At 39.1% G+C, this 24,517-nt stretch overlaps 2 protein-coding genes and 1 long non-coding RNA gene across 4 annotated transcripts in view; 1 reads left to right on the forward strand and 2 right to left on the reverse strand.

Moving 5' to 3' along the window:
- gmeb1 (glucocorticoid modulatory element binding protein 1) overlaps positions 1-12,879 on the reverse strand; it is a 17,456-nt gene extending 4,577 nt beyond the window's left edge. The window contains exons 1-9 of one of the 2 annotated variants that reach the window (XM_005744692.2): positions 12,692-12,879; positions 8,923-9,122; positions 8,731-8,783; positions 7,574-7,689; positions 6,739-6,842; positions 3,729-3,877; positions 2,386-2,511; positions 2,108-2,245; positions 1,691-1,828 (exon numbers count right to left, since the gene is read on the reverse strand). In XM_005744692.2, coding sequence (XP_005744749.1) covers positions 1,691-1,828; positions 2,108-2,245; positions 2,386-2,511; positions 3,729-3,877; positions 6,739-6,842; positions 7,574-7,689; positions 8,731-8,783; positions 8,923-9,062 — 964 coding nt within the window. In that variant the 5' untranslated portion in view covers positions 9,063-9,122; positions 12,692-12,879. Of the gene's footprint in view, positions 1-1,690; positions 1,829-2,107; positions 2,246-2,385; positions 2,518-3,728; positions 3,878-6,738; positions 6,843-7,573; positions 7,690-8,730; positions 8,784-8,922; positions 9,123-12,691 lie in introns of both variants that reach the window. The other variant, XM_005744691.2, reaches the window with a different exon arrangement.
- Positions 12,880-18,591: 5,712 nt separating this feature from the next.
- Positions 18,592-21,948, reverse strand: rab42a (RAB42, member RAS oncogene family a). The gene is made up of 2 exons (XM_005744694.2): positions 21,270-21,948; positions 18,592-19,421 (listed from the first exon to the last, which is right to left on the reverse strand). The coding sequence occupies exons 1-2, from the start codon at positions 21,626-21,628 to the stop codon at positions 18,983-18,985; spliced, it is 798 nt and encodes a 265-aa protein (XP_005744751.1). The 5' UTR covers positions 21,629-21,948; the 3' UTR covers positions 18,592-18,982.
- A 184-nt stretch (positions 21,949-22,132) lies between these two features.
- On the forward strand, positions 22,133-24,281 carry LOC102198742 (uncharacterized). Its single transcript, XR_312032.1, has 6 exons — positions 22,133-22,249; positions 22,869-22,919; positions 23,167-23,225; positions 23,401-23,444; positions 23,704-23,772; positions 23,939-24,281. It is a non-coding gene; the product is annotated as an uncharacterized LOC102198742 (long non-coding RNA).
- Positions 24,282-24,517: the final 236 nt, after the last annotated feature.

Here is a 24,517-nt window from a genome sequence, read left to right on the forward strand (position 1 = left end):
CCCGGAAGTAGGATTCGTCACGTCATCACTGAACAACCGGATTATTGCTGGGTAATGGTGTAGTGCAGCGGTCTCCAACCTTTTTTGGGCCACGGACCGGTTTATGCCCGACAATATTTTCACGGACCGGCCTTTAAGGTATCGCGGAAAAATACAACAAAATAAAACTAGTACCGGTACCGAAAAATAGAAGAGTTGTTCATAACACACGTGAAAAGACCCAGGAAAACAGAGTTAACGATAAAAAGGATAACAAAATAACGCTGAAAACCGATAAAAACCCTGAAAACTATACATTTCACACCTGAGCATCAACTCTCACGGCCCGGTACCAAACGACTCACGGACCGGTACCGGTCCGAGGCCCGGGGGTTGGGGACCGCTGGTGTAGTGCATTTGGGAGCAAAAGCCTCACAATCAGGAACTGAAAGATTGCAAATTAGAACAACTGTCTGAAGAATATTGCTTAATCAAAGAGTGGAACTCAAGATGGACTGAAACCAAATTTTGATTCTCTATTTTTGTCTTTTTCTTTTAAACCTCATGTCTCTCACCAATAACAAACAAAAGTAACTTGTTTTCCCACATATTTGTAACAATAAAGCCATTGACTTTTGGCTTTTTGCCTTTTTGAGGAGTAGACAGGAAAAATGGGGAGCGTGAGCATGGGGAGACATGCAGCAAGGGGCTGCAGGTTGGACTCAAACCCAAGCTGCTAGATTTGATGCATGAAACATGCCTAAACATCTATTTACTATGAGTGGCATTATCTTGACCTTCAATAGCACTGTCAGGAGCCTTGGAGTCATCTTTGATTGGGTTTTTCTTTAACTGACACATTAAACAGACATCTAGGATTACCTTCACTTATCTCTGCACTGTGCCAACATCCTGACTCAGAGGGATGCTAGTTCATGCATTTGTTACATAGAGGTTGGACTAGTGTAACTACTGATTATCAGGGTGCTCTAAAAGGTCCCTGAAAAGGCTACAATTCATCCAGAACACCAGCCAAGTGTACCATATGACCACATGTCTTCCTACCAGAAATTACTTCAAGATCATTCTCATTGGCATGTGCAAAGTCCTAAAAGATTGTCCCTAAATATCCCGAAGACCTCACAGTACCAATTTATCCCAGTACAACACTTACACTTCCTAATTTCCAAAAGTAGAATGAAAGGCAGAGCCTTCAGCTGTTAAGCCCCTCCCTGTGGAACCAGCTGCCAGTTTGGATTCAGGAGACAAATTCAATCTTTCGATGGTTTTGAATTTAGCCTCAAACCTCAACTGTCACTTAACCATCACTTAGTTATGCTACTTTGGGCTCAGGCTGCTAGGGGATTTCCTAGGATCCGCTAAGCATGTCTTCTATAAGCTATTCAGGGTCACTCTCTGTGCTCTTTTTTTTTTTTGCCTTCTTCCTCTCCTCAATCCCCATCAGCAGAAGGCTGCCCCTCCTTTCCTGTTAAAAGAGAAATCTTCCTTCCCACTCTTGCAAAAGTGCTTGCTAACTGAGACTCACATGATTACTGCAGTTTAATTCAATTTCCCTTTACTTTATAACGTAAAGCCATGATTGTTTTTAACAATTGGCTCAATAAAAAATGATTTAAATAAAATTCGTATGAATTTAGCGGCTCTATGTGGCAGCTCCTGAAGTAGAGCCTTGTTTGTGTTCTGTACTCACTGGTGAGCATGCTGAGCACCTGCTCCTGACTGGGATCCGTCTGCTGCTTCCTCCTCTCCACAATCTTCTTGACCACATCGAGCAGATCGAAGACCTGGGCGAGGTTACTGAGCACGGCCACCTCTACCAGACAGGAATCTGGGATCAGTGCAGCAAGCAATGAAAAAAAATTACTTGGTCAGTCAGCAAGGAGGAACAGATTCAGCTGTTTGCACAGTAAATCGGTGTGGTATTACTCTAAAAGAAGCTTTTCTAAAAAGCTTTCTGCTGTTGGACAGTCATTTTCAGTTTCCAACAGCAGCTGAATTTGCTCTTTCTTTCCATGCATTTCTTATTCACATAGGTCAGAGTGTGTCCCACACAACGCCTCTGTTTTGGCGATGCAGTTTCCCAGTGCATGTTGGCGTCGTTCTGCACCTGTGTCCTGTAGGCTGGCCGGATCCATGCGCTGCTGCACGCTGTTTAACAGCTCCACAAGCTCCGTGTTGATGTTGGTCACCACTTCACCCAACAAACCCACATCTGCAATGCCCTTCCAAAAGTTCAGTGTGTCCTCTGCGGACAAACAGACAACACAGAGCAATCTTACTCACACACAGTGTTACATATATCCATGCTGTTGGAGATGATTTCCATCTCTGTGCTGTTATTACCGTATACTCTTAATCTGTGTTTGGATGTGTGCTCAGTGTTACCTGAGATCTCAGCTGATCCCTTTTTGTCTGCAGACTCCGATGAACTTGAGCTCCAGTCCAACTTCCCGCTCAGGACCTTTGCTCGGTCTTCTGCAGCTGCCCCACCATTACCCAGGATCACCTGACCTGTAACTTGTACAAGACAACAGACATGACTGAGGAGAAGAATTTTAAATGCAATTCTGGATTTAAGAGGGAGCCAAACTTCAGTGTCACATTCCCCCACCACACTTCTTTATCTTTAGTGATCTTTTTTTTGTTGTTGTTAATTTTACCTTATATCCTGCTGGGCAGCTTTCATCATGTCTCACAGTTAATTAGCAGTTTTCTGTATCATATCATTTCTCTGTGTGGGCTGAATAATTATCACCTAAAGCATTAAATGATATGCAGTGTATTAAACACCCAGCAGTAGTTTGCAGGAAATTATAAAAACTTAGAAGACCAAGGCAAACTAAACAAGCAATTTGTCTGCAGACAGACAGATTTTCTTTTTTTAATTATTCTTTCATTCAGCTGCGCTGTCACTGTAAAACATGTCAGTGTTGGATGAAAGCAGGTGAAAATATTGCTTTTCTTCACCACTAAGCTTGTTGAACAGGTGGTTTGATAATACTGCTGTTGGCTCTGTAGCCATGAAGGTAACAGCAATGAGCCCCGTTGCTGTCAACTCTAGAAGGACGCTATCGTTTTCTCCAGCTGGGTTCAATGTCTCGATTTTGTGCTGTTTGTTTCAGACAGAGAGGAGAGGCTGCGCTGTAAATTACACCACTAATGACAATGTCATCATCACTGTTGTTGTGTTATCAGATTTTTGTTTAGAAAAGCAGAAGCAGCTTTTGTTGACTCTTATAATAGTTTACATGCGCACAGGTGCACCTAAACCCATTGTGCAGTTTGCACACGTTTATTTTCAGTCTAGAGAAACGCTTGTATTGTGGAGAGCTCCACCACCAGCATCATCCTCCTGCTTTGTTTTCCATGACACTAAAAAACCTCCACATTCTTTCAGCAAGCTCATATGTTTCTTTTCTGTAAAAACGCAGACCGCATAAAAGACTTTTAAATAAGGGTTTAGAAGTAAACTTGTAACTGTGCCTAGTAGAAACAGTCAGTGGCCCTTATGTTAAACCTATCTTTTGACTGAAAAACACAACAAATATAACAAAATACTCAGTTATGGATTATAACATCACTGCTGTTTAAATGAGCAAATCTGGATTCACTGCACCTTCTAGTCAGTTCAATTCAAATGTATTTATACAGCATGAAATCACAACAACAGTTGCCTCAAGGCGCTTTATATTGTAAGGCACAATAATACACTATATTCTGATTTTTACCTTGAGAGGATGTAGGTGTGGTAAGTCCGGTGCCATCAGGAGGGAAGCGTGTGTTGTTTATTAAAAGGTCAAACTTGGTGCTGCGGCATGTGTTAGTGCACAGAGTGCTGTGCTGGTAGAAGTCTAGCTGACCGGAATCCATCATTTTTCTGGAGAACAGAAATGAGGAAATATATAAAAAAGGGGAAAACATGTTTGTTTGACCAGAGATGCTATCATCGTTGTCAAAAACATTTGCATCTTTTAGAAGTGAAGATCCAGTGCAGTGCCTTTCTTTCAGTACACTTATTCTGCTTGGAACTAATAACCACAGGAGCAACTGTGTAAAGTGCAACAACTAAGTCGTGTCTGAGAGTTGCCCACACAGATATCCTGGAGAGAATATTAGAAGAGGTTTACATAAAATGTGCAACAGACTTAAGCAGTGTGTCTGCAATACATGCAATATCTGTATGCATTCAAATCAAGTTTTGCTTACAGCAGTCCTTTCCATACTGGCAGGGCAAAATCCACAGTTGGTGTTCTGTGCAAACCTGCATTCTAGAGTTACTGTGCAGCTGATAGAAGCTTTAGAAGGTGCATGTTTTAAAGCTGCTGCTTTTTAGTGTGACAGTCTCTCTGTCTTTGTGTATCTCTCAAAAGTATTTCCTGGTTGAACGACAACAGTTCAAAAAAAAAAGAAAAAAAAAAAGGGGATTTTTATGCCCACTGCTTTAAGACACTTCATAAAATGTGTCCCAACTATTTTGTCTCATGCCAAGAACATGAGACAAGAACATGAGACAAGAACATGAGACAAGAACATGAGACAAGAACATGAAAAATGTTTGTCTTGGTTTAAGTGTGTGCATATTCCTGCATTTATTTCCACTTTCTTATTTTAACACTGCTGCAGGGCTATTCCACATGTTAATTTAATGCTGTGTTTTAGTGCTGATTGTTGCCAGCTTTGCTGGACTGCATTATTTCACTGATCTACAGCCAAAACAGTTGTAAAACAACAAGCGCTGCGAGAGCACAACCCTCTACCAAGGCAGCTCACTCTCTGGGCAGTATTTACTTAATATAATGAAATCTTATTTTGGTATTATTTTGAATGTGTAGCTTTCATTTCATTGTTTAGTAAATTTATTTAAATGTTCAATAAAAAAACCCAAATAAAAAAAAAAAAGGTTTTGATCACAAGTTTATCCCCCCCCCCAAAAAAACAAACAAAACAAAACAATACTCAACAAGGAATATTATACACATGTTTTATATTTCAGTGGTTATCTAACCTGTTACTGTAATGTTATAATAGAATAATGTGTTTTTATATCATATATTTATATTTCCTATATACATACATCTTGTCAGTACACACAGTGGCAGTAAGAATGAGTTTAAATAGCTCTATGTAGTGTAACTATCACTTTGACCTTCAGATTAACATTTTGCTCTTGAACCAGAGCAAAATGTAAAAAGGTCAAATGTAAAATCATATTTTAAATCCTTATAAATGACATATTTACTGTCATATACACTTCAGCGTCTGGCACGTGTTACTTTAGCCTAAGCTGTTGTTGTGATGAAGGTAGAAACATTTATCTGGATTGTTTCTGCTCTCCTCCAGTACATGAGGAAAAATATCTTCACTCCTAAATGTTCAAGACGTTCTTCAGAGTTAGCCTTCTCACATGCAGCAAATAATGTACAGCTTTAGCTTTGGACATCTGCCATTTCTGGAAACAAGGTTGAGACGAATAGTTCGTTTGGATCAGAAAACAACAGGTCCCCTGAAATGTGTACAGGGCTTAAAGTAAGGGTAATTTCTTTATGGATGTCTATTTTGGGATTATTTTTAGTAAACAATTTATTATTAACTATATTATAAAAGCTATATTACTTCTCAAACACTTCAAACCTAGAAAAAAAAGAATCTGTTGGCTCACAGCTTTCTTGCTTTTGAGACTTAGGATCACCCAGTGCTACTACCTTCTGGCTCTGGCTGCCTGCAGTGCGTCCACATGACAGGAGATGCTGTGCCATTGCCAGTAACCATATAAGAGTCACTGGTCAGAAGGAGACACTGTTGCATCTATGTAAAGCTGCAGTTTGGGTTATTTTGATAGTCAAAATCCTCTGCTTCTCCTGTGCTTTTAATCAGAGGCGCATATACAGATGTTCTACCCAGTAAAGAGAATCTTAACCCTGCACATTGTTGGTGACAGACTAGTAACCTTTAGACTGCAAGAGAGATTGAAAATAGCTGTGACACAATTCATCAATTTGAAATAGAAAACTCAATGTGGAAAAACCCCACTTTGCTCATTCTTTCGCTGCTAGAAACCAACAACTAATTTTATCCAAGTCCAGACACAAATGTCAAAGGCATGAAAATGATTCAATATCTGTCAAACTGAGTTGATCACTACACAAGATGTAAAGCATAGATAAAATATTGTTGTCAAATGATGTCAAATAAATCCAAGAAACTGAAAAGTGTGTATAATAACGCAAACTGTATTATTTGCAGTGCAGTCTTCCAAAAGCCATGTGATCACTGAAGCAATATACAGCTAAGTCACAGCACACACAGAGGGTTTTTTACATTAATAAAATACTCATCCAAACAGTAGTGTATCCCTGAAACGAAATAATTATCCATGAATGTATCTACAAGACACAATGCTCACAGTCAGGTTTTCCACTACAGGCAACATCTTCCACAATTTCATTGTAATACTGATTAGCGCAGCTTAAACGTGATATAGAAAAATCTATTTCGACCAGTCAAAGAGACAGGAAGGCCCGTGGTTTATCGTTATCATCTCACTCACGCTCAGAAGTGAGGCAACAGTGGCTTGTTAGTTTCCTGTCACAGAGCCACAGAAGAACATTTGAATATTTATTCTAGATGGATGAGTCACATCTCAGCTCATTACCTTGTGGTGCAGCGCAACCAACCAGCACTTGCTCATCCAAGGGCCATAGTATGTCAGTGTTCTGTCTCAAAAATAAATCCCCTCACCTCAGCATGACTCCCCCCATCCTGATGGCTCTCTTCCAGTCTTTCAGAGTAGCTTTTCCAGAAATGTGCACAAACTGCTTGGGACTGATCAACTGGTCTTCATACTAGTGGAGAGATTGCCAGTTTAGTAAATATGTTCAATAAGTGCAATGATGAAACAACAGAAATGACTAAAAGCAACACATTACAGTATCATATGTCTTGTCTTTGGCCTTTAATATGAAAATGTAATAGATATGCTGTGGTTCTAGAATCATGGTAGACTTCTAACCATGAGCAATTGTAGCAGCTAGAATAGCGAAATGTTTTTTTTACTGTTTTATATCAGCAGAAAAAAATATAAAATATGCATAAGTTTTCTCAACTTTAAATAATAATTTTCATGTGATGTACTGAATTCTGTTTTTTCAGTGCTACACTTCCTATTTAATGGAAGTGTATGCTCGATGCTCACAAGACAACAAAGAATTTCATGTGGATCAGAAGATTGAATGGACTTACAAATACAGTCTGACCTATGTAATTCAACTCATAACACTGCGATCAAAAAATGAGCATTGTTGTGAAAGCATGAACGAGAACATTTATCTCATAACTGCTCGGTCGTTTCATCCATGTCTGCTTGGAGCATGGTTATTTGAAACCTGCTACTTGCAGTGAGAAGAAATGAACTGGATGACTCTGTAGATATAGTGGGACACTTGTCAGCGCTACATGTTTATTTCCTGCTCAGAGTCTATTGAATGACCTAGTTGTCACGTTGCTATATTTGGCAATGTTTTAATGACTTGTCATTTTACTCCATGTGAGCCAAAAGAAAAAAAGGGATACTAACCTTCACACATTTCACATTGATTCCTGGGCACACAAACTTTTTCACTAGCAACACAGCTTTACAGTCACCACACGTTATAGGGCAGCCAATTTCAACGTCGTCTCCCTCAGTTTGCTCTACAGGGAATAAATGTATGCAACATTTACCAACAAGCTTTATGTAATGGAATCTGCAAAACTCATGGATCATTACATCCCTCAAGTTGTCTGAATCATTGTGACAACTAGGGCTGGGCCATATCATACCGTTCACGGTAACACCGGTATAATGTTGGGCAACGATAAGAAAATGAAATATCGCAATAGAATATGGGTAAAACGCGCATGTGCAGTGATTTTGTTTTCATACGCACATGGAGGAAAAAGCAGAATGAGGAGGGCGAAAGCGGATCGTTGAAGGAAATGAACCAGAATTGGTTTGTAAAAATTATGCAACTTCAGTGGTGTGGGACTGGTTTAGCTTTCGTCCGTCAGATACACAACAAAGCACTATTTTTGGTAGAGCATGTTAGCGGGCCGTCGTTATTACCGTGTTTGTTGGAAAATACGGCACACTTGAAATCAATCCTTTGATTTTTCTGAAAATCGACAGTGCCCCTTATAATCCCGTGTGCCTTATGTATGAATTCTGGTTGTTTACCGACCTCGAAACGATTTTATGTCGTACACGGCGCTCGAAAATCTGTCAAATGTTTTAGTACGACTTTGCTAAGCTACGAACCCGCACCGCTTGATGGATTGTCGGGGCATTACAGCTACTGTAGGCAGGAGTACTATGTTGAAGCACGTACTGTGCTTCAACATAATATTACCGTATTGTGTGTGTGTATAACCTCTTTTTAAGTGTTGTGGATATTATACATGGTTATGCTGAGGATATGTCGGCCAATTTCCACTGGAAATGTCTTTTGGTTAAACTGTCAGCAAGGAATTTGCACTGTTACGTTTTTATATAACTTTAATGCACATAATAAACAGCTGCTTGTTTATGTGAAAATACAGTGATGGTTTTTTTTGCACTAATAAAGTTGTGGAGTTGTAAAGTATTTTGTCTAGTGTCAATTATATCGTCAGTTATATCGTTATCGCAAATTTTCAAATGTATATTGTGATAAATATTTTTGGTCACATCGCCCTGCTCTAGTGACAACCACTTACCTGAATGAGATTCAACAGCCATGACAGCCGCATCTGTTTCAGCAGACTCGTCTCTGAAAAGATAGATAGTTGGGACATTTTCTCCTGGTACAGCAGAGTAAGCATGGGAAATGACTGACCATCTGGAATCTCTGTAGCTCTGATTGTGGTGTTATACAACTTTGAAGTGAATTGTAGTTTCTCAGTACATACCCAGTGGTGATTGGCTGGAGCTGGAGGATGACCTGAGTCTTATTAGGGTCATCGGGGTCACCTTCACCACTGTCGTCCTTTACCATCACCACTTCCCCCATAGGTACAGTGACCTCATCAGTGGTTGCCATCACACTCATTGAAGTAGACTAGAGGGAGGGGGCCACTTCTGTGCAACAGCTACCTAGGGGTTTGTTCATCTGAAAAGCCATAAATATATTAAAAAGAAAGGCAGATGATGGTTATAAAAGGCTGTACATTTTTCTGATTGTTTGCATTTCAGTTTGAACTGAAATTAAGAAAAAAATGCTTCACCTACAAATAGCTGAATATCTGAGCCCTTAACTCATCTTTAAAAGCCCACCATAGGTATTATTAGTTAACTTCTGCTAGCTAACATTGGGTGAGCTAACTGACTTGTATAACATTATAAGAAAGAGACATGACACTCCAAAAATACTAAGATGCAATTTATAGCAGAATTCCAAAAAAAGCTCAAAGAGGGTGGGAGCAGAATAACCTCAAGGGGATAAAATATTTTCAAGGCTTTTTGAGCTAAAGTCAGAAAACTTTGATAACCCATCTTGAAGTATCTCTAGGCATCCCAAGATGACTGATGAGTTAGCGAACTTTGTCCTCAAAGGACAAAGAAAAAGCCTGAATATATAGTGAGCCTCTGCACTGATTACATTCAATTCATTGAGGCGTTCCAGCTGAGATAAGAATGTAAGTGCACACGTGCCTACAAATAAAGACTAGTTATGTGACATTTATTGGCATCAGCTGGATTTACTCAGATTTAGTCAGCTGTATTGGCTAAAACAGCAGAAGTTGTACCTGAAGATTTGGACTACCTTTATTTATTTTGACAGGAACTGTGGGGCCTTCATTGTTCTTTCCATAAAACTTTACCACTGTGCTTGGAGGACAGGAAACGCCTAATGAAGTTTGACCCAACTAAAAAGATTTTCTTAGTTACTACAATCGACTTCTTTACTGTGGCTGACTACTGTGTAAGGCCAGATCCTAATAAGCTTTTGTCAGTCATCACTTTCAGCTGTGTTTTTGTATTGTAGTGGCTTAGATAAAAGAAATCCTGGTAAGTTTCAAATATTTATTAGAGATGGACTGATCCGATATTACGTATCGGTCCGATACTGACCTAAATTACTGGATCGGACATCGGAGAGAAATAAAAAATGTAATCCGATCCACTCAAAAGCACCTCACAAAACCTGCGACATAGCGTAACCCAGCTCATAACCTTAGCACGTCGGAGGAGTATGTGTTGTGATAGAGCGGCTATGGCATGCGAGACCTGTCGATGGTCTGGCTGAGGATTTGGAGCCTCGCTACCAAACCGGAATTTAATCTCCGAGAAAGTTATCCCAGATGAGTAAAGCATGTGTGTAAGTTCATCTCTGAATGTTTGTGAAGCATTCCCAGCGAATGCTGGGAGCGACTGTCTCTCATTCTCTGCCTCTCCTGCTGCTACTTCAATCATGAAACTGATCAATGATCAGCTGATCGGCTTTTCTGTCGCGAGTCCGTCTCTCTTGTTAGTGTATCGCCCACTTTGCGCCACAAAGACAAGCTGTTGTTAGAATTTATTTAATATTACTTTCTACACCAGGATCCTTTTCTACGTAGCTGACGGCTGGTAACTGTGCAGGGGCGGATCTAGCAAAGTTTTGCCAGGGGGGCCAGGTAGGGCATTAACAGGGAAAAGGGGGGCACAAAGACATACTTTTCTCTCTTATTGTCATGTCTAGCTTTTAATAAATAATTATCTGAATCTTACAACCAAAGTTTTCATCTGATGTAAAATGTATAGAAATCCATTATTAACTATAAAGTAAACTTTATAACCTACTAAGCTATAGTACTTTTTCCTTTGGGAAGGTACCATCTGTGCAGTCTGCAATTCTGATGAAGGAGGATGTTGAATCTATTTAATTATTATAGAAAAATTATTGATTTCTGTGCGTTTTCTTTTACATGTGCATTAAATTAGAGTTGATTATATCAATTAAGCATTATAGGGCAGAGGGTGGGGGGTGGTTCCCTATTTTTTTTTTCCTTTTTTGCTCGGAGTTGGAAACCTTATTAGTTAGGTTGCTTAATATTTCCACTAAGTACTCTTTAAAATACCAGAATAGGGAGGATGGTGTAGGTTTAAGTTTATTAGATTGATCAGTATTGCTGATCTATGAAATATTTGGGGTACAGTGTATTTTTTGCATACAGGTATAACAGAATAGCTTTAGTTTTGTTTTATTTTTTAAACTTGAGCATGAACTTATACAAAATGTAACAAGATATTTAAAAAAAACATTTTATTGATTATAAAATATGCTATATCGGATTTATATCGGTATCGCAGATATCCAAATTTAGGGTATAGTATCGGACATAAAAAAGTGGTATCGTGCCATCTCTAATATTTATGCAGCTATATACAAGCTGATTAAAAAATAAACCACAAAAACAACCTAACACTATTTGTTTCACCCTGTATATATTATCCAGACAATTGTAGCCTGCTTCAAAATCTGACAATTGTGCCCCAAGAAATACTCATAAGATGAGTAATGTGAAATTTTCAAATCCTGTTATTATTATTAATAACTCTTTGTTTAAATGTAAATATTTGATGCAATTTAAAAACCAAATTACACAAAACTACTCGTTTCCTTTTACTTCATTGTTAGTGACTTCTTAGAGACCACTTCTTGAAGGAGAGCTCCTGGCTTCATGGCCCACTCTTTGCGAAACTCTGCTATTGACATTAGTTGAACTCATGTTACTTTAAATTGGATTGGAAAAATATCTGCCAAGATTAAAATATTAATCTTATTTCAATGTTGACGTGATGTTTCCAAGTAAGGTGAGCTTAGCTAATTCAAACCAAAGAATGCCGCGTTTTGTAAATGGCCTGACTGGTCCACTTGTTTGAGACTAATATTAACTGGATTAATATAAGTCATTTTTACGTAACGGTTTGCTAGTGTGCACGTAAGGGTTACACGCGAGATTATATAGGCTAGTAAATTTTCAGAAGCTGTGTTTTGCCGAAATGTGAAACCACGATAGCCAGAAAAGCAAGCTTTTTTTTTTTTTAAACGGATACATTTTCTTAGTAGAATACAGCAAGAGTGGGTTTTTCCCACGCGCATTAGGCATTAGAAACCGCAGTTTTACGTGTTTTGGGGGCTACTAACCAACAAGTGGCTACAAAACCATTCGCAGCTCAATTAAAACTACACCTTTACGTTTTGCTGCAGATAAATTACTTTTATTAAGTTGGCTTGGTTATCGCTACCGCTGTAGCCAGCTGACTACTTTTCGCTGTCGGAGCTCCTCAGACCAGGCTCGGCGGTAGCCATTACTGCTAACACAAGGGCGTAACTTGATGTGTGGGAATCCAAACAATAGCGTGAACTCCACTGCCCGAGACGGGTAAAGCTTTGCATTTACAGTGTGACGGCTACGTGCCGCTTGTCTATGAACCGTACGTCCCTTCGTAACTCTGCATTTTAACTCTCCGCTCCCCCTCAAAATGACGTCTCCCTGTGCGGCGGCACGTACAGCAAACAACGGCACGGCGACGGCGTTGCCCCTCCATTCAGTTCGAGCCTGGCTGACTGAACCCCCTCCGCAATGTACCCAAACCACCCCGCTAAAACTACAGCTTGTGTGGCGAGAGCGGTCGCTATTTTACAGTTGTGTATATTTAAAAACACACAGTAAAAAAATAGCTCGTTCTTACCGTTTTAAGAAGCCAAACGCATCCCTAGATAGAGGAGAGCTGCGGAGCATGCGCACTCAGTAGCTATAGTTCGACTTCCTGCTGAACAGCGCTCGCCCTGTTTTCACTCTCGTGTAAACCCTGTGTAAACCGCAGGTTTTTAACCACCACTGTGACTCCTTATTAGCGAACCTATATATGCAGGCGAGAATAAGTGGGTATTACCTTGATATATGTTTTATCTGGTCATATCTCAAAGACTTGTATGTTAATTTATAATAGTGTGTACTCTACATAGATCACATTGGTACTATTATACTTGCATTAAACTTAAGAAGACAAATGCGTATTTCTGCAACGCGGGAGTTATGTGTATTCCAATATGGATGGTCTTTCTATTGACATTAGAAATTGGGGCGCCAAGACATGTGATCATCGGCAGCCCCAGAAGTAAAAATTATGCTTCCGAAATCTCTTGATGGCGATTCCGCAAAAGAAGTGGAGACCCCACCTCTCCTGTGCCAAACATGGCAGAAGCCCTTTTTACCAACTACGCCGGACATCCTGCGACCTGACCAGAGGTAACCTGTTCTTCACTCAGGGTTCATGATGTATAAACCTCAAGTCGGCACAGAAAAGTTTCACAATATTTTGTATAACTAAACACGGCTAATCAGCCCTTTATCTTTCATGTATATATTTATATAGTCAACGGGAATAAAAACTTGACCGTATTTGGCTATTTAGTTTTGGACACCGAAAAGCATGATGGGTAAAGAGGGCGGGGCAATTGACATTGAATGCTGCCATTGGATGCTACATGCACTCGAATTAATGTTGCATTCAAGCAATGTGGGAAAGTCGATTACATGGTTACAATCGTAATCGTGAGATTCTGTGAGATTCTTTAAGAGCGATTACAAAATCTTGACAGTTTTTCGACCTCTCCCCGAGCCTTACATAGATTACCGAATTTAATTGAAAAATAAAACTTTGTTATATTTAATTTTATTATATACTGTTTACGCTGAATTAAAAGTGAATTACACATCAATAGAAAGATCATAATACTGTGGTGTGTGTGTGCGGTGTTCGTGTTCTCTGTTGCTCAGATTCCCAGGCACAACTTGAGGACATTTACTAAGTTATCTGAATAGTAGCATATACGATCATATACATTTAAGTATTGCAATGATCTTTTATGATGTTCTCATAGCTGAAGAAAATCAGTAATATTCTGAAGCTAACCTAGTGTAATACAGGTCCTAATTCTTGGTTTGGATCGACCTCACCAACAACATTTGTCCAAATTTTTACCCTAACTACCATAAATCAATCAAATCCAGGCAACGATTATGTTTCTTAAATCTGTCAGAAGAGGGCGCCAAATCTTTGTTAAGAAGACCATCCAGTCCAAACAATATTCAACGTACATCTATTTATTCATTTAATAACCAATATCCCTTATACATAACATAAAAATAAATAACATTTATTCAGTAATACTGTGGAACATGACCATCGGGGGATCAGAAGCTGTACTGTTGATGTTACATGGTAGAGAAACCCTACCTGTGATTATTTTGATCAGTTCACTGGATATGACACTATTAATTACATGGGTGATTTGTTTCTTTTTTCTTTCTTTTTTTTAAATGTTCTTATTTGTTTTCTTTCTAAGACTGATGAGAGATAATTGGTATCAATAGCTGCTTTTCCACAACAGGAACAACAGTGACTATGACCTTTAGATGGACTCGCTATGTTGTCAAAGTAAGGAAAAGGGAAGAATTATTTGACCGACCAAAAAGTCCATACACAGAGGCATGTAAAAAGCTTTGGTAGTACTTTTCAAAGTTTCAGTGGGCTACAAGGGGGTCGGGCTTTTAGAGCAGGACATTTCTGATTGGTTAAATAGAATATTTGGAGCATATCATGCTGTTAATCACCTCTGGCTCCTCTTGGCAATAGATGTTTGTTTATTATGTTCCACGGAAATAGTTGGTTACTGATTCTAAAGCCCAGTTTGAGGGACGAGAGAGAGAAAGCAGCAGTGGTTAAGTCAGTTAGAAGAAAAAGTGTGTACTGGAGAAAAAAAGGTTATTTTCTTTTTACCTTTTCTTTCGACAGGTGTTAAAGTCTAAAGCACAGATATACACATTCTCTGTGGTCAGTAAAGAGATAGTACTGCCATGCTGTTAGCTCAAAAAGGTACTCTTTATATTGTATTCCAAAAAGCTGCTCACAAATGAAAATATAAAAATGTTAGGTTTTGGCTTGATTGACCCAAAAATAGTTCCAGAACGATAACTCCACTTACATAATACAAACTGAAACATTTACATATTGGTGAACTTTATGAAGCTAAATTATTGGGCCAGAATTGAATAATGATCTTCTACTATTTATGTTCCTATATAGAAAAATTAAACAGAATTTTGGTGATATGTTTAAAACATAAAAATAATTTGTGGAAAGTAAACAGGAGTTGAACAGCACAGCCAAGGGTATGCACAGTTTGGAAAGCAAGACAAACTAGTAACACAGGTTTTGATAAACTGAATAGAGCTACCGTTTTCCTTTTTGCATTAAAAAAGATGCTAGAATAGCTTTGGATTTCAGTTTATTATATCATACAAATAATGCTGAAGCTGAATCCAAGTGTAATATAGTAAAAAGTGATACTAAACCAATAAACTAGTGATGCTTAAGGAACGATAGGAAGTATGTTTTTTACAGCAAAGCTACATTTAAATCATACGTTCAACAAAACTGGCAGAGTGAAATATATCTATTTGAAGATAGAATAATTAAAGATTATTTGTCTACATGTGTATCCCCTGGAACACGTTAGGTTGGCACCAAAAGTCTAATATTTAAATCATTTTTCTGGGTTTGGAAAAAGTCAAAGACAAAAATTTAGATTTTGTAAACTAAGTGCATGTCTGCTACACGATTCAGCTTAATGTCTTCAAACTATGAAGTCTGTTTGCTCAGAAGTGTTCGCTGCTTGGTGTTTTTGCAGTTCATTTGTTGAAATAAGTCAGATGGAGGCGGTCATTATCCTAAGCTATGCTAACTGCCTCCTGACTCCAGAACACTAGAAGATAATGTCGCATCAGTCTTGTCATCTCACTGGGAACGAGAGATTGGAAAGAAAGCAAATAAGAATATTTCCACAAATTGTTTTCAAAGAACACAGAGAGAAGCTAGAGTTGGACTGAAAGTTAGTCATTCACCTTCATTGTAGTAATATTACTACTTAGTCACTGCAGATGTATTGGTATAGCTTGTAAGATTACAAATAAGATGGAAATGAATCATATTTTTTGTGCTGTTGTTGATTGATGTATATATAAGTTTTCAATTGGTCTTTTTATCCCATAGATTCAATCTTTCAAAATAATACTTCTTCCTGTCTTTCCAGTGTTTTCCTCCCGACTACATGAGTCTGTAGTCGTCAGTAACGCTCACAGCACAGTGCTAACACACAGTATCATACAATACAATGTAACCCTTAGAGGCAAAAGTGAGAAAGGTAGTTGTACAGACTGGTTGGTTTTCATTCAGCACGTTTTCAAGGCTTGCCACCCCAACACTGTATTCCTCACCTATACCAAGAACTCAAAATGATAACATTTGATTGTCAAACAAACACAGACTTTCACCAGGGGGAAAAATGCAGTTTGAATTAGTGCAAAACAATCAATGAAAAATGAAAAGGGATTTCAGAAATGAGTTAGAATACATTCCTTGTCAAATACTAAGCTGCAACCACATGATGTACATTTTATTAACTGGTTCAGACAAATGAAAAAAAAGTGTCAGACTGGTCACATGAATGCTAAGTAAAAACATTAGAATGCATATTTTCTTACTGTTTACAGTGTAGTGTGTGTTGTAGAAGCCCCAGGGAAAGCAAACTGTACGCAACAAGATCCAGGCTTGCAAGCAGCAAATTATTAGCCTCTAGAGCCTTAAAGGAATTCATGATCCTCTTTGTTAAAGGTATTCACTGCAGGTTTTGGAAGTCATGTGTGCAGACACCCAATCATTCTCCATTACAGCTGAATAAAATCTACAGTACATTAGTTAGTTAACAAACAATGTGAGCAAGATTAACTTGCACTTCTTAACTATGTATAGGTTGGTAAAAATTCTGCTTTTGAACACTGATAAAAGGGATTTCTTCTGTTATACTTATATAACAGGTCTAAAATACAATAGCCTACTACTGTAGCCCTTAAAAAAAACAAAAAACATTTAATATTCTTTAGGATTTTGCTGAAAAGATACTGATATGTGGGGGCCAAAGAGGCAAACTAGGCTAACTCAGCATGAAGACTGGAAGCAGGAGTGACAGCTATCACAATAGCTAGCGATACTAGCGCCTCTGAAATGCACAGCTTATCTTCCTTGTTGAATCTGTGGTTTAAAAAAGTCTAAATCATTTTTCTTATTAATAATTCAGCAGGGATTCTGGAGAGAGTTTTTGAGTGTCTCCAGCCAGCAAAGAAAAACTAAAGTCACAACAAAGATTTTATCACATTTGTTAGCTAACAAGGGATTTTAGTGAGTTTGGGTGTAGGTATAATGCAGCTCCAAACTGTTGTTTTAGAATTATATTTATGTGCGTAAAATCAGCGTGAGAAAATTAATAATGGGAAATTCCTTTGTCACATTTATATAACAGGTCTAAAAACATCATAAAAAACACAATAACAACAGAACACTTACATTAGTGACTTTGGAAAACAGTTGCGTATTAACAACTTAACTGGTTGAATGCCTCCAGCTGTTGAAGAGTAATAGATAAACTTGGTAACTACAGGTTTTAGTGGCTTTTCAGACATGGTTTAAACAAGAAAGTGCCAGTTTAGGGAACCAGTAGGCAAGTGATACCGGTACAGGAAAAATACACACAAACCCTTTTAGTTGGTGTTCAGAGGGAGGGGTTATAAGTTGTTAATTGCAATTTTGTCTGTTACATTTTTTGACAACTGTAACTGTGTTTTATAAAGCTGTCCAGAACAAAAACAGACAACAAATGCTCCCTTTGTTTGATTCTGTTTTGATCCAGCCACAGAACATTACCAAGGGCCACCACTGTCCCACAGGCCGCACTTTGGCAACCATGAATGTAAACATAAAATTAATTTGCTTAAACATGTTACTACTCTCAATTCTTTATGCTAAGCTAAGCTGGAGCTTTTCTCTAATTCTCTAAGCACTTTTAAGGCCCTACAAAGAATTTTATCAGGTTCATTTGTACAGCAAAAAGAAAATGAAAGCAAAGAAGGCAGAAAATGCAGCTAAATCCTTTGTCATGGTTTCATGACATGACATTTGTTGGGCTGATGGCCCGGATAAGCTGAATTAAAGCCAGTTTAGAGGCCTGCAATAAACATATCAAAGCTCATTAGGTTTTGCTGTGCATATCATCTATGTCTATATCAATGGGGCATATTTAGACCTTAAACTTCCTTTTCTCACATTGCCACTTACTGCTATTGTGAATGTTGTATGTTACACTTAGTCTAATTACAATAATCTATGTTTATGTATACGCTTTTACTACAAATAATCTCTACTTTTTTACAAAAAAAAAACATTATTAATCTATTCACAGAATGGTCAAAGGTCAATTTGGCATAAGTGCACACACAGCTTACAGTAGCAGGAGGAGCACATTGATTTAATATGGTGACACTTATTGCAGAGTGCACTGTTCACACTATGAATTAAATAGCTTTCAGTCACCTTTAGCTCTCATCTTTATAGATTTAACTATTATTTACAATGTTACAGCCACTTAAGACTGCAGGCAAAGCATTGCACAAACTTTTGACAAGTAGAAACCCATAATAGTACCATATGAAATGTGGATGATGCCAGACCATAATAGTCCATTTGTACTTTCGTATGCTCAGTAGTCCTTTAGCTCCATTGCTATGAAAAGGAGTACTGGCTACACTTTAAGCAACAACACCTGATCACATTGGCATGCTTTCTTTTTTTTTCTTGAGCAAGATGAGGCTCAAAACAGCTCGACTCATGCTACATCATATCAAATTAACAATACAATACTTTCCCAACAGGTACACATTGGTATTTACTCTCGCATCCTGATTGAAAATAATCCCAGTGGTCTGAAAAATCAACACAGAAAGGTCACAAAACACAAGGTGAGGAAGTGATGGATGGTGATATCACAGGGTGCTAAGCCTCAGTGATTTGGTTTTGATGATCGGCTGTGAGACAAAGTGAGCTCTTGGTGTGATAGGATAGTGTTGGAACACATAGACTTCTCAGTCAGCAGTGGCAGCTTTTTTCAGCTGATGGAGGGGCCAACTCTTCATCCTCTGCAGAGTAGAGAACCTTGGCAGTCAGGCCACTCTTCACGCCATCCCACCCATCACGGGTGACGATCTCCCCCATCTTCATCAGCTCGTAGATGTCCCTGGTCAGCAGCTCAAAGGCCCGGTCCACATTGCTGTTGCACTTGGCCGATGTCTCCACATAGCGAATGCCCAGCTCAGCGGCCAGCTGCTCTGCCTCATCCCTGCTCACCTTCCGGTCCTTGTTGAGATCACTTTTATGGCCGATGAGGATGTAGACCATGTGGTGAGGCAGGATGTGCTCACTCACCTCCTTGTGCCATTCCCTCACATGGTCGAAGGTTTTACGATTGGTGAGATCAAAGACAAGCAGGCCACCTACAGAGTTGCGGTAATATGATGTTGTGATAGACCTGGTGGAAAGACACATTACTGGTGTTAGAAACCAAAGACAAACATCTCTAGACTTATAACTTCTAAATGTCTTGGACAGCTCTATGAACTTGGATGGTTCCTACCAGTTCACTACCCTTATACTGCTGTTTGTAACATCACAATATGAGTTTAATTTTTGTGGTGGAAAATTCATATCACTTGAGGTAAGTCCAAGTCCTCTCTGCCAAAGCAAGTCAAGTCAAACCCTGAGTCAAATCAAGTCTTTGAAGAAAAGGGGTGGCTGTAGCTCAGGAGGTAGAGCAGGTCTTCCAGTCTCCATGCCAAAGTATTGTTGAGCAAGATACTGTACCCAACTTGCCTGATGCGCTTTTCGGTGTGTGAGTGTGTGTAGGTGAATGGGACATGTATAAAAAAGCGCTTTGAGTGCTCAGTTACAATAGAAGAGTAGTCATAGTTCCCATTAATCAGTTTATAGAAAACAAACTAAAATATTATAGCCAAAGTGAAGCTCAAATGTCAAGACAGCGGAAACTAAGATAAGATCAAGTCCCATTTGACACAATCCCAAATCAATTTTCACACTGTTTTCCAAGTCAGTCAAGGAATGTGGTTGCATGCTCTCTTTTAAGTCTTTCAACTGTCTATTTGCAAGCTAACCACTTAAATGACACAAGAATTTCCTTTCAAAGCTGTGTTACTGGTGTTTTACATTAGTAAGACTCATGGAGTTACATCTGTGCTTTAGCTGGCCTTGCCATTCAGATGAAACTACTTATTGAGACAGTGTGCTCAATATGAGGGGAGTTAAATATGTTAAAACTGAAGCATACTTAATAAATTGTGTAAATTGTGTACTTAAGTGAATTGTGTCAGGACCTCATTTATGATGGTAATATATCACTGAATGGCATAATACATAATTTGATAATAAATTTGGACCTCACCCAACATTTGGGACTTTTTTGTGATCAAAGTCTGTGAAATGTACAGGTCTAATAAACAGATCCAAGTCATATTGCTATGGAAGGTCTGTCTCTCTTGGCTTCTTAAAACAATTTCTGTAATTTTATGAAGTCAAAACTTGCAATGCGAATGCTTTTTTTTAACGTTTCATACATTAATGTGCTTAATTAAATGGAAACTAAACAATGCCATCAAGTGAAATAAAATACAAAAACACAAAGGATCCTTTGGGTCATAACATCTGGTGCATGATACTATTCTATTTATAAAAATATATGCACATACAGACTCTGATCTCTGCATTTGATGCTTTAAAAACCACAGATTCTACAGCCAGATAGGCAGAAGTGAAAGACAAGTGAAGTGAAGCCTGGAGGAAAACACCCTCAGAGGCTTCAAAAGGGAAAGCAGATCTAAGAGCTTCTCCAGACACAGGAGTTCTTTAAAGGAAATGATCCGTGACAGTGGGCATGAAAAGCAGAGCAAGCAACAGGATAGATGAATGAAAACAACAACAAATAGATTTGGATCGGGACTTGTCATCCCCGCGAAGGCCTGGAAATTGTATATGAGGGAATCAAACTGGGGCCTAAATATGAGGAGGCTGCCCATCATCCATGAAAGCATGATGTAAGTCGCCGTGTCCTGTTGTTATACAGGTCAGGACATCGTAATATCTTCTATTGGCCTCCTTTCTCCGCTGTCTAAACTCATTTCATTACATGCTAACGAGACGGGGAAATGGCCCATATTCAATTTAAAGGGACTGAGAATAGTAGCCAAACACGACATTAAACCGAGGGCTCGCAATTATTTATTTAAAAATCTCTTTGAAGGACTATGGTTGTATACATATTTAGCTCAGATAGATTCTATATAAGATACATTTCACCTCACTATACCTGAATCGTTCTTGGCCAGCCGTATCCCAGAGCTGGAGCTTTATTTTCACCCCGGGTTCGATGTCAAGCGAGCGGGCATAAAAATCTACCCCGACCGTCGGGTCCGCCACATCGCTGTAAATTCCATCCGTGAAACGCTTCAACAGCGAGGACTTGCCCACTGTGGAATCCCCGAGTAGAATGATTCGAAACTGATATTGCCACAAAATATCCATGGCATGACTAGAGGGAAGATACCTGCGGAGTGAGTGTGTGTGAAACAAAGCCCTGCGCGCGGCGTGTTTACATGGAGCCCCAGCTGCTGCTACTGCCTTCTGTTCAGGAAGAGACGCGGAGCACAGAGCGGCCGCAGCAGTCATGTGATAGATTTACCTATGCTCTACTAGTCGAATATCACTCCAATAAACCCGCTACAACCTAATCTGGCCTGTGTATTTTGTAAAAGAATCTTATAGGAAGTTTAAAAGCAGCAAAAACAGAACAATATATCTATATGAGGTCCGTCTTGGGCATGTTTTGCACAGAGTTTCCTTAACCACCCCCATTTATTTAATATATCGTCCACTATTGATATCACAAACCCTAAAACACGCAGTGTGTTGCTGTCCTTGGTTCTGAAGTAGCCTATATTCACTTCCGACGATGGTCTGGATTTACAGCATATTTCTCTAATTGCACACAGTTTATTCTGTGCCGTTGTACTCTGTGAAAAATGCGTGGCTAGTTAAGTGTAAAACCCTATTGCCTGAGTCTCAGTAAACTTCAATAAATACAGCAGGCATTGCTTAAAAAACAGAAGAAGGAGGAGGAGTGTGATACTACATATCCCACTATTCAACCGGTCCGCGTGAGTAACGCGAGCCAATCAGCGCACCGCTGACGGACATCAGAGTGAGTATATAAGAACAGCGGGCCTTGCCGCGTTCTCTCTTCCTCCTGCAGTCTTCCATGTGAGCTGAAGTCCCCAAGAAAGAGCTATGGTAAGCTTTATGCTGGTGTTGTCGATTATTAAGGTCATGTGTCCAGGTGTTTACATTAATTATGCGCAGCTTTTAAATCCAGTCCACCTTGACACAACTCATTATTTTTGTTATAACATTAATATAGCGCTTTTAGCGTGAGTGAACGACCTTACGTTAGCTTGTATCTACAGCCATAATGCTTGACTAGTTAATACTTTGGGATATGTAGTATAGTCTTGTTTTTATAATCAACACTTCTTGCTGACTTGTCATATAACTGGGAACTCGACAGTAGATATACCTAGGCTTTAGTGACCATGCTAAGGGTTAGCTATAGCTTAGCTTGCTGATAGCTTAGCTTGGACGCTAATGGGTTTGTACCACGTGGCCAGGGGTGGATCTTGAGAAATTTTCTTAGGGTGGCATGGAAATCAGACAAAATCAAAGCCATTTATGCTAGCTCATTTTAATAAACATTAGCCTTTAAGGCCTCTGACGTTAATAGCATTGATGTCATTGTAACAAACTTAAACTACCTTTAGAATCAAAATTAGACTAAATGCAGTTTGTTATAAAAGGTGATGGCACAGGCAACTGTTTTCAACATAACTAATCTTTAATCTTCTTTTGTCTCTAGGGTCTATTTGAAATGGCAGTTCAACCTTGTTTCCCAATATGCAGAATGCAGGTGAGTCTTTAAATTAAAACTAGCTGTCCCATCGTGAAAAGGCTCCTATCGAAGCCGTTCATGCTCCCATGTAGCAGTGAACGGTCAAAAGGAAGCCGACATGAAGACTTTCACCGACGGTCGCTGTTCGGTTTTGAAAATGACTGCTACAGCAACATTTAGGGGAAGGACATTGATCAGTGAGTTATCCCAGGATTAAATGCAAACTTTCAAAGAAATGTAAGTGGTTTGCCTTGTCTTCCAATAGGTACTGGGTGACACCAAAGGTGCAAGACCAAAACCATCAAATGAGAACACAACATGCAGGTAACTCTTCAAAATAATTCAGACAATCCTGGCTGTGATGACAAACTTGCCCTCACTGATCTAGTCTTGATTGAGACTTATTCTTCCTGAGCCACATTTATTAAAACTTGATGGGATTGACTGACTTTGATCAATGTTTGTTGGGGCAAAACGACTAACCAAATTTTCTTGTTAGGTGAATGGAGACCTGTCATTTGTAAATGAAAACTGCTCATTCAGGTAAGAGTTCACTTTTTTTTTTTTTTAAATATTAAAAGGCCACTTATGTCCCTGTTCCAGCATGCTATCCTAAGGGTCGGCGCTTGTTTGTAGCTCCATGCTCTCCAAGTGCATGCAAGAAAACAGGGTGGTCTTTGACTGCTGTGGCCACTCTGTGCCATCAGCAGCCACTCAGCTGTCCAACAGACATCTGCTAGAAAAATAGACTAAGCTAACATGCAACTTGTGATCTCACTTTTTTTTTTAAATTAAATTTCAGGCGTCTATCCGCTTGACCTCTTGGTGTTGCAGAGCTGTAACAAAGTACATTCACATCTGTAATTTACAGGTATGTTGATGCTGAAATTGGTCAGTGGTTATTTTGATCTATGATGACCTTAATACATTGTTGACTTCTGGATGAAGCTTGCGGATATGGGACTGAGATCAGTGCATAATGAGAATGTTTACAAAAAGTTTCTGAATTTGGCTAACCTGAGGTGTTTATTTTTCAGGTATGGTGCTACGTTGGGAGTGACGTGACATTTCCATGAGAGAATTGCTGCCAACTTTCCGGCTAGGCACAAACACTACTGAAGAAAACCAACTTAGATCGGAGCTTTCTTGCAGCTGTGAAATGCATGAGTTGACCTGGCTCTTTGACCTCCTAAGACCTGAACTCTTCCATGGCATGCATATATATATTTTTTTTAAATGGTCTAAATAAGCCAAAAATGTGACATCCACATATGTGGACGCCAGGTCCTAAGAGGTTAAGGGCTGAACCTAAGAAAATGAACCCTGTGTGTGTGTGACAATTGCAGATTGTAATAAAACTGACTTTACTACCTCTGGAAACTTGTCTGTAACATGATCAAAAGAATGGAGACATTGAACTATGCTACAAACCGTTTGTAGCACATTTATTTACATTAAGGCCACAACAGTACTGTGGTGGTAGAGTGGCATCAGAAACAAAAGTAACAGTTTCTTTACAACAGTATGCCACAGGTGACAAACCCTGTGAAAGTCAATGAAGCAGGAGTAGAAAGCTAATCACACCATGTTGTATGCCTGCAGTGGGTGACCTAATT

This window comes from Pundamilia nyererei, unplaced genomic scaffold (genome assembly GCF_000239375.1).
Source record: "Pundamilia nyererei isolate P.nyererei 1_Seehausen unplaced genomic scaffold, PunNye1.0 scaffold00148, whole genome shotgun sequence".
NCBI classification, from domain to species: domain Eukaryota; kingdom Metazoa; phylum Chordata; class Actinopteri; order Cichliformes; family Cichlidae; genus Pundamilia; species Pundamilia nyererei.

What these genes read in the sequence shown, in the direction of transcription:
- rab42a (XM_005744694.2), bottom strand. Translation starts at nt 21,628, where the DNA reads ATGACTGCTGCGGCCGCTCTGTGCTCCGCGTCTCTTCCTGAACAGAAG. An exon ending in GCTGGCCAAGAACGATTCAG is followed by an intron (nt 19,422 to 21,269) that starts GTATAGTGAGGT and finishes TCTTTCCACCAG; the next exon opens with GTCTATCACAACATCATATT.